The sequence below is a fragment of the Pseudopipra pipra genome, chromosome 7 (assembly GCF_036250125.1).
Source record: "Pseudopipra pipra isolate bDixPip1 chromosome 7, bDixPip1.hap1, whole genome shotgun sequence".
Classification (NCBI taxonomy): Eukaryota; Metazoa; Chordata; class Aves; order Passeriformes; family Pipridae; genus Pseudopipra; species Pseudopipra pipra.
In genome coordinates, this window is record NC_087555.1 from 16,620,391 (window position 1) to 16,637,266 (window position 16,876).

Consider the following 16,876-nt stretch of genomic DNA (forward strand, 5'->3'; position numbering starts at 1 on the left):
CTCTATTCAATTATTTTATACCAAGGAAGGGTGGGGTTTCAGCTTTTTTTTTTTTAGTGATGTCTTTAAATGAAGCAAAACTACTGAATTTCAACTAATGGCTTTAAAACTTTCAAGCACAGGTAGCTAAGTAATTTTCATTATATGCAATTTATGAACCATTGATTCTGCAGTAAGTGGATTTTAGGCAGCTTATATAACACACTGTTTCAAGATATAAAAGTTTCCTCGGAAGGTAAACACTTCCCTGAAACATTCTCACTGTGCCATTTTGAAACTCATGAACTGTTCTGAATCAATTTTCAATCCTATTTCCTCCCAATGAAAATTTCAGAAGCTGTTTTAGCCTGAAGTTATGCTTCCATAATAGAAAAGCCCTTTGCTTCACAACTCCCAGTACAAGCCAAACTATACCATTCAGTAACGCTTCAGGCAGCAGGGGAACAATGACACTCTGTAAGTGCTACTAGTTTTAGTTCAGCCAGGTCTACTGAATAAAAACTGTGTAATTCCTGCCAAGCTCAGTCACTGACCGTGAAGTGTCACATCTCTGCACAGAACAAACAGGTCTGAACTATGAGCTGATGAAAAGGCCTGAGGTGACAGGGATACATTACCTAGAGTGTACTGCAGGAAAAGAGGAAAAAATTCACGTGTGGAAGGGTTATTGTACAAACTACCAGAGAAAGCTGGAAGTTTGAAGCAAAAACGCAGGCAAAGTCTGAACAGTGATGATTTAGCTTCAATATCTTCAATATATTTATTATAACAGAAAAGGTGGACTTTAAAATCAAAAAGTGTGCTTAAAACCAAAAAAATTACCTAATATAAAGATGAACCATTTCAATGCTTAAAACAAATTCAAGAGTAGAATACGGCCATTCCCAGTGTATTGCTTCCTTCCTCTGGGTTCCTACAGACTGTGTGGTGGCATTAGATTTCACCATTGTGCATCCACAGGGTCAATTAGATCAGCCTACTGATTTGAAAAAAACTACTAGCCTAGGGGGATCCAGAAAGGTGGAAAGAGCTAGCTTGCTGTCAGAATTAGATAGTCCAACTAGACATCTTCAGGTACACACAACAGGTAGGAGAAAACACGGGAATTCTGGAATCACCCCAAAAGCTTGACAGGATTGTTACACTGGATTAACAGAGAGCACAAACTGGTAGAAAACAGCACCAGAGTCAGGACAGGATAACGATTCCTTAGGCTAGCCTGTGAGTACCCAAATGAAAATTACTTTTAGATCAGTGACAAGGATTATTACCATTAATACCAAAAGCAAGCAAACAAGCATTTCAGTCAAGATTTGATCCCAAAACAAAGAACCACAATTTACTCTTCCTTTCTCTTATTGTGAGAAAATTATCTCATCATAAAAGTTAAATCTCTGAACAGAATAACTAGAAAAAGTATTAAAACTATTTACCAGATCTTCAATGTTTCCATAGATGTTTTTTTTCATGCCTGATGCTCGTGTTGCTACCCATCCTCCTAGTGAGCTGAACTCCATGGAATCTGGTTCATGGCCTGTACAGAAGCCACTTTCAGCAAGCTAAAGAAAGGAAAAAACACATCCTACAGAGCCTGCATTGGCTTAGTACTCCAAAGTCAATACTCTGTATTTGTTTGGTTTGTTCTCCTTCTTTTTTTTTAAAAGTAAGTATCCCAATCACACACCAATCTATTCAAGCACAAGTTTTATCTTTGATAGGTACATAAAATGCAAATTGATTCTAATTCTGCTGTGCACACGCTGTGCCACATATCACCCTGCCACATATACTCCTGCCCCATATTTTAAAGGACCTCTATCATTCAAAAGAAGGTGCGAATTCAAATACATATGGAAAAAGTTATGACTAAGTAAGTGCCAACTTTGCACAAATGCTGCCAATAAATAAGACACTTAATCTCTTGTTCTTTCTATCCTAATTTCTATGCAGCGGGTCTGCAGAAAATGCGAGTAAATTGCCTGTACTTAATTCTCTCAAGGAGAGATGTGTTTTAATACACAGCCATCTGGTTGGGCTTCCTGTATGCAACGTTGTCAACTATTTGTGATGCAGATCACACATTCCTGTACATTAAGTAATCACTGGTTTCTCATTTTTCTGTATTAACTTGGCTTTGCCATCTGCACAGCACCTGAGGTTGACTGGATGCCCCCAGAATTACAACACTAATTCTTGCTGTCCGACAGCTTCAAAGACCAAGTAGTTACACATTAAGTGATAACTGCATTAATGCATTTGAGATAATCAATCTGCACCGACCAACTGATAACAATCATGTTGGACAGCTGTATTTAAGTATACCACATAATGTGGATCATGAACTACGTTCTGTTGCACAAAGTGGTTCTAACTTAAAGACTGAAAGTCACTTCTGTGTACTGTCTATGGTGATTCATCTAGCTCATGGTTCTCTCTCATATTAGAGGAACTTGTGGCTTTATATGTTTACTGGTCATATATATACTAGGGAAGGTTGGTTCATAGCCAATGCATGTAATTCTTACCACACCAGCTGCATGAAACACACAGGGATTAAACTAGAATTCAATGCTTTGGAAAAGACATGAGGAACACCTAAGAAAAATATGAAAAAATACTAGCCAGTTAACCAGATGAAAATACCTGTTTCTCCAGATCTTGTCCAACAATGCCAGCTTCTACACAAGCTGTTAAGTTTTTCTCATCTATCCAGAGAATCCGATTCTGTTGAAAAGCCAATCAAAAGTAAGAACCAGTGTGCAAGATTTTTGTTTCTTTCCCTCCCTAATGCTAGGATCAACATGCTTGGTCATACAATTTACTACTAATACCACTCCAGTCATTACAGCAATGGAAGCTGAGCCTCCTCACTCCCTCAAACAGGTACACAACAGGCTTCAATCTATAAAGTCACCACTATAAGAGAGTAAGAGACTTATTAATTTATTTATACTAGGAACATTTACAGAAACAAAGCAAAAAAGCCAGAAATAATTAAGTCAAAACTCTTAACAGGAGTTAAGCAATACAGCAATTTCCACAATTAACATGATTGAAGGTACCTGAATCTGACTATCTGGACATTAAGAATACACCAAGAAAAGTATTCTTCAACATACTGCATGGATTAAACAGAGTACATTCAGTTATTCCAGTTCAGCTCTTGGATTTTGACACAGTACACCAGAATACCACAGTAGGTACATACTTCAGAAGTTTAAGATACTTGAGGATTACATCATGTTATCTGACAAGACACTCACTGTCCCATCAGCATATTCTACTAAACAGGAAAAGTAGCAAACACCACAAGTTACACGGTTCGCTAAGCATGATTCTCCATGAGGACAATTCACATCAAGGAGAAACTTAATAAATATGGTTAAGGAACTTAACAACATACTAAGGACACTATAGAAGTTTCTGCTTCCCCTCTTTAGTACACTTCTGGTGTCCTTTGATAATTCTGTGTATTAACATTATATGGAAGGAGAACAGCTGTAACTTCCCTCTGCCTTGAGTTTTCAAATTAAAGAAATGTGGACATCTTGTATTCTAACTTAAACTAGGCTTTAAAAAAAATTGTCTACCCCTCATGAAGTATGGGCTAATTATTCAAAGCCAACTACTTCAGCTCCTTCTAGACACCTCCAGTTTCAATATAAACTGTATAAATTATCTCCGATGCTTACATAAATCAGTTTTTATCTAATATAGACCCTACATATATATATATATACATATTAAAAAAGTAAAGTTCATGCAACCGTCTTAACTGCTCCGACATACACAGGTTTTAACTCTGACAATGCTCCTTTTCACCTTAATTTCCTTATTTGGCTGGCAGTCATTCAAGATGGTTGAAAAGTGGTCTATTTTCTAACTCAGTGCATATTTACATATCTAGCTGACAAAAAAACCCATGATAGTAAGAATTAACAACATTTCCTTCCCACTCCCCAACAGAAGCCAAAGCTTTGGGCTATAAATCAATGAGTTCAAATGAAGGTCTGAGTCACTACTGTACTCTTTGGATTTCACTCCACACAGACACCAGAAGAGCTTCCTTCAATATGCAACTAACACTTCTGCAGAAAATACCACTTTGTAGCTAGAAACAGAGAGAAACAAGTTTAACTGAAGGACCGCTGACTAAGTGGAGAAAATGGAGCCAAAACCCAGGTCTTACCTTCAAGGCTAAAAGAATTAAGCTCAGCAGGTATTTGGAGGCAGTAGAGCCTTACATCAAAGATACAGAGCTCTATCTGAAGCACCTCATTACCATGTAGCCATAAAGCTATCAGTTTAAAAGTATAAAGCTTCTTAATAATGGAAAGATGAAAACTAGCAATAAATTTTACAGAACTTCATTTCTAGACTGCCATAAACCTATGAACTTCACGTTCTCAAGATGTTATCTACACAAAAACCCCAGAGTTTTTTCTTGAAAGTTTATCCTTCAAGTTGATTTATAGATATTAAGTCACCTTACTAATCTCTGCTTTAAGTAATTTAAAGTCTGCAAAAACTAGTGAAATTTGCAATAGCAACTTCCTCCTAGCCTTTCATCTAACATCAGATGCAAGTTCCAATATAGAAGATGAGTGGCTTCCTCTGATTTTCACTTAAAGTTGCTATAAGAAGGCTTAGCAGTGACTTTTTTCTTATTAAATACATACAGGTCATATGAAGCAGTACAGGGCTAACAACGGAGAAATATCACTTAAGCTGAAGGAGTATCAATTTAATCATGCATGGTACAGATTAATATTTCCATCCCTACTTTATTTTGGCAAAGAAAGAAATGTACTAGTGATCACCAATGTAACTGTAGGATAATTTAAAAAAATTAAAACAAAACATTAAGAAGGGCATACCATTTGTGATGTATCCAGCGAGATAATTGTTCTTTTTTCTTCTTCAGGACATTCAAGGGCACTAGAGACACTTGTCCCTCCTGCAAATATGGGAATGATATTGTGATCATAACATTCTCAGGTAGCTTTTCTTCCAATACGATCCCTCTCTCCCTTCTTTCTGATATGGAACTTAATAAAGTAAGATCATTGAATGAACTGTTTGAGGCTAGTGATTAGCCTTTTAGGGCCATCCCTTCTCCCAAACTGGGTTTCACAAAATCAAGGCAGCAGTGGAGCTGGACAATGCTTTAAGAGCACTACGTAAAAAACCCATAACATTCTGTGACCATCTCAGCTGCTTCTGTTAAGGCCAGCACAGCGTTTTAAAACAAGGAGGGATAAGAATTTACAAAGCCTTGAAGAAACAGAGAGCTATGGTTTCTATATAGTGTTTAGATACCACTATGGAAGCCACTACACTTCAATCTACAAAGCTGGATTAAGAAGTCTACCTAACACAGGAATTTAATACTTATCGAAAAGTAAAAAAATAAACCAAAAGGGAGTATGTATAAAAAAATTGGATGCAGTCAAATGTCAGACTTCTCCAGTTTTCTAACGTATCTTTACAGGATGCCAAGAAGCCTTTCATTTCTCTAAGACTGCAAAAGCCATTGGAAAAGAGAGAATAGGATGCTAAAGAGATCTATCTACGGCAGGCTACAAGAAGAACAGTCAATGGCAAGTACAGAGACAGTGCCAGCTAATAAAACACTCAAGAGCAGTAAAGCCCATCACCTTTGTTTCCAGTGACATTTCCTTAAATACCAACTCCTATTGTAATAACTCCACAAGCTGATTGTAGTTTACTATAAACAAACCTGGAAAACAACCTGAACATCTTTCTGTATCCTGGTCAGTGAACAAGAAACAGTCAATATTGCTGCTTTCAGCTATACCAGTTTACCAGTACCAAGGGTGCCTTTTAACAGTTTTGCATCTCTCCAGATGCATCTGGCAAGGGTAAGCCTGTTTTATGGAGGAACCAGCTCCACAAATCTGGTATTGCCATCAAATGACCTGCTCATCTTCTCAAACAGTAAACATCCTTCCTACAAAGGCTATACTCCTACAGCATAAGCAAGTACCGAGTAAAACACACAGATTTATATCACAGATTTAAGAGTTTTTGACAAAAACCTTCCCACAGACTGAGCTCACGAAAGCCAACATCCCGTGTTCCCTGAGCTCTATGTCAAAATAAAGTAGCTCACAACTCTACTTGAGCAGGTTTAGAGGAAAAAGCATCCACAATTAAAAACCTGAAGTCCTTTTAATTCTTTAGGCTGAGACAGACACAGATTGTACAGGCCTTTACCTGTACTCTGTCTGTGGAACACTTCCTGAAAACCTCTTGCCATAGGAGTCTCTACCTTTCAAACTGAAAAGTGTCTAAAGGGAAATTAGAATTATTTTGCAGTACAGTGTTTGACCACAACCCTCCCTGAAACTATGAGCTTCAACAGCACAACAAAAAAACCCTAATTTATACATGTTGTGGGAATAGAGCACAAGTAATGCATCCAAAACCGTGGTATATCTAATACAAATAACTGAATCTCCTGACTTCTAGGAAATTAAGATTTCCAAGGCACAGAGGGAGATTTCACCTTCATATAGTCATTCCTCTTGCATATTCAATATTGAAGGCATTGACATACTTTTGATGACTTCCACTAAATTGAATATTGCTGTTTTTAATACCTCAAGATCATAAAAAAAATTAAGAACACATTTAAAATATTACTAAAAAAGTCTAACTATTGAATTATTGTTATACTGTATGACTAAGAATACATATTTAAATTGAAGTAGAATACATTTTCACTAATGACCTTAAACAGATAAGACATTTCATAACACTTACCACCAAATGGTATTATGCAGAGATTGTGTTTGCAGGCTAATTCCACAATTTTAACTACGTCTTCATGGCAAACTAAAAAAGTCCAGAGAGTTAACAAAAACAGGAGTTGTTGTTAGTACTATTATTTGCTTATTACAAAATACCACGCTCTGAATAAGCAGCAATTCCTTTTCTGCCACCAGGAAGGAAGGCATTTCAAAGTTAGGCACTAGATAAGAGCTGAGTTCAGAACTACAGGAGTTACAGAGTAAAGTTTAGACTTCAAACAATTCTACATTTGAAAAACTAACCACAGTCTTAGTGTCTTGCTCTACTCATGGATTGAGACCTCCTACAAATTCTCAGGGCCTGATGGGCTACCAAACAGTTAACAATTCATCAAATCAAGATTAGAGCTTTTACTGAAAATAGGGTGTCCAATTTATTTTAAGTGAGAAATAAGTCTCTTCTAAAAGCTGAACTTTTCTTCCTGGCTGACATTCAGTTTCAGAAGTGGAGTTGCTGGTGAAATTTAGTTCTTCAAAATGCATTCTGTACCTGGACAAATAGGGAAGCAGAAATGCTTGTGCACAGACAAATAAAAGGATCAAAAAAGAGAGCAAATACAGTTTGTACATGAGTTTGTAGAAATAGCAGAGAATGAGTGGGACTAAATAAATGGTTTTCAAACTCTAGCTACTTTGCTCTTGCCATACAGAGCAGTTTTAAATAAAGTAGCTAATCACTTTGTTTCAGCTGCTTTTGGAGTTACACAAAACACAAGCTGTGGCAAGTACTGTTCATAGTCACCAGTGCTGTCATGCAAGTAGCTGTTCTCAAGTAATGAACTGCATCTTATAGTGCCTCTTTGTATGCTTCTCATATGTGATTTTTTCCTCTAAATAAAAGAGGTGAAACTGAGCTAGGATTAAGTTCTTATAAGAATCTTTTGGGTAATGCAGTGCAGCTACCAAAGTTATAAAAGATAAGGAAAGAACTGGATTCATACAGCTGAACAGAAACGGACAGGTACTTAGATCGAATGACCTTTTGGTTCTCTACTAAAGAATGGCACATGAAGTAGTTCCTAGTGACCAGAGGCACATGATTTAAGTAAAAAAAGTATTTGTCCTCTTCTACTAGACAGAAACAAGCACATTTTCTGCTACAGATTATCTGCAACAGCATTATTTATTACTCTATTTAAAGTGGGTCTAGACTATACTCAGATTGCACTGCTCTGTCTTCAAGTCAATGATCCTCTGTAAAGTGCTCTTATAGGAGTTTTTACTGAAGTACAGCATGTCATAAAACAAAGTTCTTTAACACAAACATTTCACTACCCTTCTACCATCACGTATGCCTTTAAAAATCAAAATTTGGATTGCCATTTAGACAACTACTCTTGGTGAACATACAAGTTCACATTACACTGTGGTTACTTAAGTCACGAATTCATCTGTTAACAGAAGCCTCAGCTATATTTACTAGTAAATTTGACTTCCCCACAAAATGATGGGATTTCACAGACAATCTGCAGTCCAGATGTTAAATAATCATGATTACCATTCATGAGAAAACTCCTTCTCTGTAAAGATGAGTAAAGTCAGTGAACCAAGAGACAGCTTCCCCATGACTACAAAGCACTGGACTTTAGTAAACAATGGCCTCCCAGATCAGAAGGGAGAATAAGATAATTAAAGCTTACCAGGCCATACAACTATATCAGGAATTCGCTTAAACATTCCTTCCCTGAGTACAAATATCTCATGTAGGCAGTGACCTGAAACACAAACAATAAGTTAACAAGTCCAAAGAAGGAAGAATCGAAAGCAGCACAGTTACCTAAATCAAGTTCTCTTACCATGAGCTCTGAATACCCTATCTTCTGCATCCTGGGAATATGAGATTTTAGTGGCTATAAGATCCTGAAGAAATTCTTCATTTACAATGGATGGAGGTACATCATTAACATTTAAGGATGCCTACAATACAAAAAAATAAGTTCATTAAAGATAGGTTCACTCTTACAGCATTTCTATACAACAGAAATAAAAACAGGCTAACACTGATACCCTAACACAACTATTCCAAATCAGAAAGAAATCATTTCTCCTCCAGATCTTCAACCACCAATCCAACTTATCCTACCCAGTACTCAGCTGACTATATGCACACAAGAAGTTTTATTTCAGTAGCACACTCTTACCTTTCTTCCTCCTGACAAATTCAGAGAAATACACTAACTTATGAGTGCATACTGAACAAAATACCTTTTTTAAGACTTCCCAAAACACTAAAATACATACTAAAGCCACCACAACTCCGCAAATTCTTTTACTTAAGTGTTCAGTTTTCACTAACCCACTTTCCCATCTCCTGTCCTGTACTGGAAGTTAAATCCGAATTGGACCAAAGCCTAATCAGGAATCCAGTGCAAGGCCCAAGTAAGTTTGATATCAGACACAACTGATACCACATAACTGGCATGCTTTAAATAGACTTCACCCATAAAAGTTCATAAAATCCATGCTGAGTCACAAACATGCAGGTGTTTCCAGAAAGCCTCCAGGCAGAAGTCCTGATCAACACCTCGGAAAAAAGTTTTTCTTTCAAAGAAGCTACATGGGACATTTTGACTTACTAACAGGCCTTGAATCAAGGTTCTGTAAGTCCCGGGGGAGAACCCCTGCTTAAGGTTAATGACCCATTCTCCCAGGTCCTTCCAAAAGATGTCTTATCTGGTACTCTTACGGCTTCTCAAAGTGCAGACCTAGCCACTTAACTCTTTTCTGAAGTCCACTTCAGTCTTTGCAGACATTAACTGTAACACTTTTATGTGCTATGAAGGTTCCAAAAAAGGAAAAAAAATCCCACTTTTTTTTTCTCCTTAAAAATGGAGCAAATATGGGTAATCTCCCTAAAGGAATATGTCTTCTATTACAAATGGCCTCTAATTAAAGAGTTCTTTAATTAGATAAAAAGCTTGTCTTATGACTAAAATCTAACTTCACTTCAAGTCCTATTTCAAAAGAAAATGTTGGTCAAGAATCTTACTTCCCGTTAGCTAAGTCCCTCAAGTCTGAGAGCAGAAATGAAAGGGTTTTTACCACACCTCTTTAATTTTAAATACAGTTTCAAATATCTGGAGTTGCAGAGAAATTAGTTAAAAGAGTGCATTGCTTTCACATTTCTCTCATGAGAACCTTGCTGGCAAATTAACTGACACCAACCCAAAGAGAGGAACGCGCTCATGCTTTTGTTATAGCGCTACCAGGAAAGACTACACGCTGCTTAGGGATGCCACGAAGAGCTGGCTTACAGCCCTACCACCAAAAAGTATTTTCCACTAATGTTCCACAGAGTCAAAGAATTTTTTTGCTTTTCTGGAACAGAGTTTTGCCTTTCTTTGCTCTACATAACCTCCAGAACAGGTGATACTTTTTGCCAGTACGGGTCTTAAGATAAAATCTTAGAAGATAGTACCAGTTAACAAGCTAACAGCAAGGAAATTGGAGATTAGTAGTATCCCATATGTCACAACAGCAGCAATCTATTCTGAATGGGTTGAGTCTCAAAGTTGTGAAAGCTGAAGAAGGAAAGATTTAAACTTCCACAGGAAAGTCTTCAGATAGTTAAAAGAACCATGGTGATGGAACTTGCCTACCAGTGTCCACCTACAAGGAATTACGCAAGGTTATGTAGAAATTAAGAGTACTCACAATAATAATTCAGAAAGAAACAGCTGCATGAGATGTTCATTACTGATAACTAACATAATTTACAGGTTCAAAAGGATAGCCAAATGTTTGGTTTAGAATTTTCATATGGGACACATGATGTAATGAAAATAAAGTTTTAAGAAGGATTGGACTTCTGGAAGAGGATATGTGCCATCCTGACCTGCTTTAAGGCTAATGTTGTAGTTATTGAAATAAGGTGTCATACAGATGAGAAAAAGGCTTGCCTCCAATATATTCACCTTGTCACCTAAAGACAAAGCTGAAATTTCACCTAAAGCTGAAATTAAGTGTTGTTAGGTGAGACGCACACCACTACTGAGAGATCATGATTTTAGGAGCCAGTCACAATAAGCACAATGAAAGTCAGGTCTTGGATTGCTGCTCTTACTGTTCTGCTATTAATGTACATTCACACAATGCTTTTTGCTAGCCCAAAGAACAGAGCTTCAATAGGAACTTGGAAAATATGAGAAACAAACAAATAGGTACCAATTAAGACCTTTAAACCACTTCTTTTAAGAAAAATCCTTGCTAGCTGTGTTTACATTTTATATTTTAAACTTTTGTTTCTTCACGGATTTCCTCAGATAGAACTATTTTCTATCATTTCAAGTTGAATGTTAAGTGCTTGAAGATCTTTGTTCTCTGTAAGTGGGACATAAATTACTTAAAGCTGTAATAATTCCTTGCAGATAGTTTTAAGTATCTTGATTTTTAACTCTTCTACAAGTTTTTTAATCCTTTAGTTTTTATCTTCAAGATTAAAAAGTTAATATTTATTTATAAAAATCTTATGCATAATGACAAACAAAAATATATCTTTATTTATTCTCACGGGAATGACACATTTTAAGACTTGTGCACTGAAAGGCTAGACAAGAAGCCTGTGTGAACTAGGTCTAAACTTCTGTCAGTGTTAAGTCTGGTCTGAAAAAAGAAAAAACATAACAGCCCTGAGCATGACATTACTGTTGTTAGTTAAACAGAAAAGTCACATGCAACAGGGAACTCTCCAATCTTACAGGATAAAAGCAGGAAGAGAAAGAGAAAGACAAACGTACCAAGAGGTCCTTTTCCTACTGCTGTTCCTATATCAGAGTTTCTTCATGCTTGGATGATAGTAGAAGGCAAACACCCTACATAGCATGACAAACTGAAATATAAACTAAGAGCTACAACAGACATGAAAATGAGGGACCTGTAGAAGTATTTGAGACTAACTATGAGAAGTCCAGATAGATACTGGAGACTCCAAAGAGTCCTGTTCTGTGTCAAGACAGTCAACCTGTTCCAGATCACAAGACCGTCAGAACCAGAGGGGTACAACAAAACAAAAATGCATTCAACACTGCTGGCAGAAATCTCATGAAGGTGGTTTGCAAAACGTATTATGGAATCAGGGCATTATTCAAAAATCTGTAGTTGTCCTTCAACTCTATTTTTTTCTATACTTTCTCTACACGTAGAAAGGGAACAACAGTTCTCAAGACTTCTGCTCACAGCAAGTTAAAGCAGCTGCCAGTTAAGACCAACCCTGGTCAACAAAAACACATAAAGATGAATTTTTTCAAAATACATTGGCAGATGGAGATCCTGTAAGTCACAGCAGATGAAAGAATGTCTTGATGAATAGAAGACTGAAGAAACATTCAAGTTTTCAGGCCATAGGAGACTGCATTTTCTTTGAAGCAGGTAATCTTGAACTCAATCAAGAAATGGGTACAACTGTTACCCAAAGCAGCGTTGCTACAGTCACAGAACAAGCACAGCCTGCTTCCAACACTGCTTAAGCAACTGTCTAGTTTCTAGGAACCTGAAGCTTCTAGGAACCTGAAGCTTCAAAGGAATTCTAACAAGAAGGGAATCAGGTCTCCTGACACTAACATAAGATACTCTTTCTAAAAAGAAAAATATGCATGATTTACAAAACCCAAAACATTCCCAATGCGTTATTTTTCAAAAAATATTCAGTTTGATCCTGAGTATTCCGGTAGCTGGTTTTCAGCACCCAGACATATAAAAAAGAATTATTGTCAAATAAGAACTTTAACACCTTTAATACACTGAAAACACATCACAATTTAACTTCCCTGTATCTTCTGTCTTTGTTATCATGAACAAAATTGATGTTGCATAAACAAGTCCCTCTAGGCTAACAGTTTCTACAGTCTGGAAATGCAAGTTACCAACAAGGACAAAAAACTTCTGTGTTGGAAACTTTAATTCCAATAAATGTACTACCAGTTATCCTGAAACCACAAGTCATGCTAAGGCATGAAAGGTTCCACATAGTAATTCTACATCAAATATTTTTTTAAAAAACTTGGAGGTATTAATACACTATATTTAAATCAATTATGTGCAACAGCTGAATCATCTTTAACAGTGTGGTCTTGATTATCACCAAGACTAATGTTCAAAGGAACTGGTTCAGCTATTTACTTACTCTAGAGGTAGTTTTGTGCTCCAGACTTGCTCCAAAGGTTTTTTCTATCCATTCCTTAAAAGTTGGTAATATCATACCACCTAATCTGTACCTGAAAAGTCAATATTACATAGGGTCATTTTAAATTAAAATAAATGTATGTCAGATACACTTCTTTCAATTCTATGTATGCACAAACAAGTTTTAAATCAAATTCTTTACCTACAAGCCTGCAAAGCTTCTGCACATTTACTTTTCAAGCAACTGCACATTTTATTGTATTTAACTGTTCTGTACTTCACACAGAATCAAATTGGTTGTCAGCATCTTAGGTATCACTTTTCTTTCAGAATTGTGGCATAAGGCTTTATGGATATCCCACCCCACCACTCTTAAGAAAGGTCTCTCCCTTTCAGTAGTGTAGAAAGCAGTGCCACAGTTTACATGCCATTTATGGAGAGAGGACGTGAGCACAGACACACTGCAATGTCAACAGCAGGCTCAGATACACAAACTCATTTCAGTATACCTTATGTTTTCAAGCAAAAAAAAGAACCAGTATTAGAGAGTCCTCCTTTATCACCAAAACGCATCAGAATCCATCAAGCAGTGTGAAATTACTTCCAGCACAAAGTCTTTGGCAAGAGCTTAGCCATGTGACAAATGCAGACGTGCAGACAAGAGACAGAGGAACTGTTTGTTGACCATATGCACCACACGTGAAAACACATAAAGGGACACACTTAAAACAGCTAGAAACTACTGCTATTAATTGTACACATATACACACTTTGTGCATATTTATGTATGCACAAGTATTCTCAGAGAAGAAAAAAAAAACATCTTTCTTTGGGATTAAGAGCTTTCAGCAGCTGAGAATCTTTACCATAGTTTTCACCTGGGTCACTGCATTAGGCCTAATGGGTCTTCCCTCTAAGATTATTCAGTCACTGTTAATCCCATCATGACCCTGTCCTTCATGGTTGATGCAACCAACTCTACAGCTGAGTTACCTATTACACAGAAAGATCAATTCCTTTTGTTTCCTCATCTCAACTACTCCCAGCTCTTCTACTGACAAAAACCCCTACTTTATTCCTAGATATAAAAGGCCACAACCTTAACTCAAGCTAGACTGTTCAGCATGGAAGACAGGGTTCAGTCATTCCTCCTGTGACAGCTGTTACTGTTTCATTATACCCACATGAAAGTTATGTGAATTCTATGAAAAGGAAATGCAATAAGCAATGAAAGTTTAATGCATTTGCATCAAGAATTTGCAACGAAGGTAGGGACCCAAGTCAGCTTGGTGTGTTTTCTTCTCCAGACCTACTTTTTGGAGATGCCAACCTATCACTATAGCTAGTTTGCAAGGGTAACCTTAGTCACTTATTCAAAGGACAAACTAAAGCTATCAGAAACCCCAAAACTTTTAAGTCAAGACAGAGACAGAAGTCACAGCATAGAAGGAATTACTGAGTTTACTGCACAGAGTGCAGTGCATGATTGTGCAGGAAGCAAGCTCTGTATATATATGTTGATGGTGCAAGAAGCCCCCCAAAAGACCTTCCTCCTGCCAAATAGGTTTAGTTCCTCCAAAAATAGGTTTAGTTGCTCAGACTAGCAAGTAACCTCTATCCCCAGTGAAATGGCAGAGTCTGTAATAAAAAGATCATTTGACACATGATAAATCAGTCTGTAGGGAAAGTCAACATGGTTTTCATAAATGGAAATCTCGTTTCACTAATCCTTGGAGTTCTATCAGGGTGTAAAAACAGAAAGTGAAAAAAGGGGATACAATGAACATGAAATTCCACACTCCTTTATACTTCCACAGGTGCTCACCCCAAAACTTATTTAAGAAAATACATTACTACAGTGCTGAAGAGGTTCTTCTTGAAGCTGAAGGATAAGATAAGGTTAAGCTAAGAAGGAAAGGGCACAGCTTATTGATCATTGGCCAAGACAGACTCAGGAGTGCAGTTTGCCACACACACTGGTACTGGGACCAGCTCTACTTAATGCCTTCATCAGCAATCTGGATTCATCAGTGGACTCTCCAACTAGGTGTATAATGTTAAGCTCTTTTGGGGAGACAGATAGTACGCTGATAGGAACTTAGGATCTTAAAAAACCTAAGCAGACAAAAGAAGATGAAAGGTAAGGTAATTGCAAAAGCCAAAAAAAAAAAAAAAAAAAGCATTATTTGGTAACTGGTAGTCAGTATAGAAAAAAACATGATATCTTCACTGACAACATACAACAGCAGCCAACAGTGCTATGCATCTACTGGGCAGGTATAAGAAAGAAGACAGTTCGTCTCTTTTCGCTGCTCTGTAGAACACTGGTGTATCCTTGAGTTTTTGTCCCCATCTCCAGAAAGATTTAAAAAGATCTAATGAAGCTAGAGATGGTGCAGAGAACAGCACCCTCTGGGCCTGGGACTTCTTAATCATGGAGGGAAAGTGCAAGAGAGGATATGATTGAGTCTTATATAATCGATAACACAGTAGATAGGCTGAAGAACTATCATTCACCTACTCCTGCAACATAGTATGGGATACTTGGTTCAAAACACAAGTACTTTACAACTGCAACCTGGAACTTGCTGCCGTGAGATGCTGTACAGGAAGACAGTACAAGCAGACTTGAGGTTATTAGACAAATATATGGACAACAGATCTGTAAGTGGGTACTGAAAGGACAAAGCATCTACAACACCTTTGCAGGTGCCTATTCTCCTATTTTCACTTCAAACACTCTCCTTTTGCCACTGTGACAAACTATTCTATAGAAACTATACTGGTGTGGCCCAACAAGGCATTTCTAATACTATGTCTCAGTTAGAGAGAGAAAACGTAGATGAGGGGAAAAACCCCACCATTCTCCTCCCATTCTAGAACAGCGACTGGTAGCCTTGATGCTTTCTCCTTTATCTTTATTCTATGTAGCGTGCTTTGATTTTCTGTGCAGCATCTCCCTAAATATTACACAGTAAACTGCCTAATAGAAGGCTTTGCATTTTAATTTGGGCCCGAAAATCAAGACATTAACAATTGAAGTGCTCAACATCCCCCTTAGGTTTCTGCAGCTTAGATGCAAGCTAGTTCATGCTAGTTTACACAAATGCAAAGACCAGGAAGGAATTTTTATGAAGGAAAGTACTTATTTCAAACTTATTTCTCTTCTTCTCTTCCCCCTTCTTTTTTTTACTCTTATGGAAAATGTATTTTTTAAACCAGGAAAGAGACTGCAAGATTACTTTCCACTCAGGCAGAAAAAAAAAATCCAAAAAACAGTAAGATGTCAAGTGACAGGTTTAAATTCCACTGGAACAAAATTAAGAGATCCCCAAGTAGACTTAATTTTAATGTCATTTCTCAAAAAACATATTTCTCAGAAAAACAAGCTTGCTGTACAAAGGATCAGTGGGTAATTAATCAGAAGTGAAGTCACTACAGAACACTGAACCAAAGAGCAGTTTTTAAGTTCAGAGGATGAAGTAGCTCCATATATAATGGTTAAGAAACCCAAAACAAATCAGAAGTTTAATAAAGCAACTAGTTGATGCTCAAAAGATTCTCAAAACTACACTGATCTGCTGTGTGTTATCTAAAGCTTTAGAACATGGTGCAGATTCTCAGTCTGATTTAATTCTCTAAGAAACGTTTAATGCACGAGTATATCAAGTTACAGAGAAGACTCACATTGATTTGTCTTTATAACACTTTTAATAAACCTTTTAATAAGCCACACATTCTATTTTACTACATTAGACTATTGTGTATAGACTTCAATAAACCTGTTAAATGCGGAACTAATAATGTATTCTGTGAGATGAAGCAACTTTTTTGCCTTCTTTGGATTAACTGTACTGTGCAGCTTTTAAATTCTTTTCAATAAAACTACTACTATAAGATACTTCAGTTACATAAATTTTCAA

General features: G+C 37.0%; 1 protein-coding gene across 2 annotated transcripts in view; it reads right to left on the reverse strand.

Moving 5' to 3' along the window:
- AGPS (alkylglycerone phosphate synthase) overlaps positions 1-16,876 on the reverse strand; it is a 55,005-nt gene that overhangs the window by 25,841 nt on the left and 12,288 nt on the right. For both annotated transcript variants that reach the window (XM_064660742.1, XM_064660743.1), the window contains exons 3-9: positions 12,955-13,045; positions 8,630-8,750; positions 8,474-8,548; positions 6,787-6,858; positions 4,878-4,957; positions 2,644-2,724; positions 1,434-1,559 (exon numbers count right to left, since the gene is read on the reverse strand). In XM_064660742.1, the coding sequence (XP_064516812.1) occupies positions 1,434-1,559; positions 2,644-2,724; positions 4,878-4,957; positions 6,787-6,858; positions 8,474-8,548; positions 8,630-8,750; positions 12,955-13,045 (646 nt within the window). The remainder of the gene's footprint in view (positions 1-1,433; positions 1,560-2,643; positions 2,725-4,877; positions 4,958-6,786; positions 6,859-8,473; positions 8,549-8,629; positions 8,751-12,954; positions 13,046-16,876) is intronic.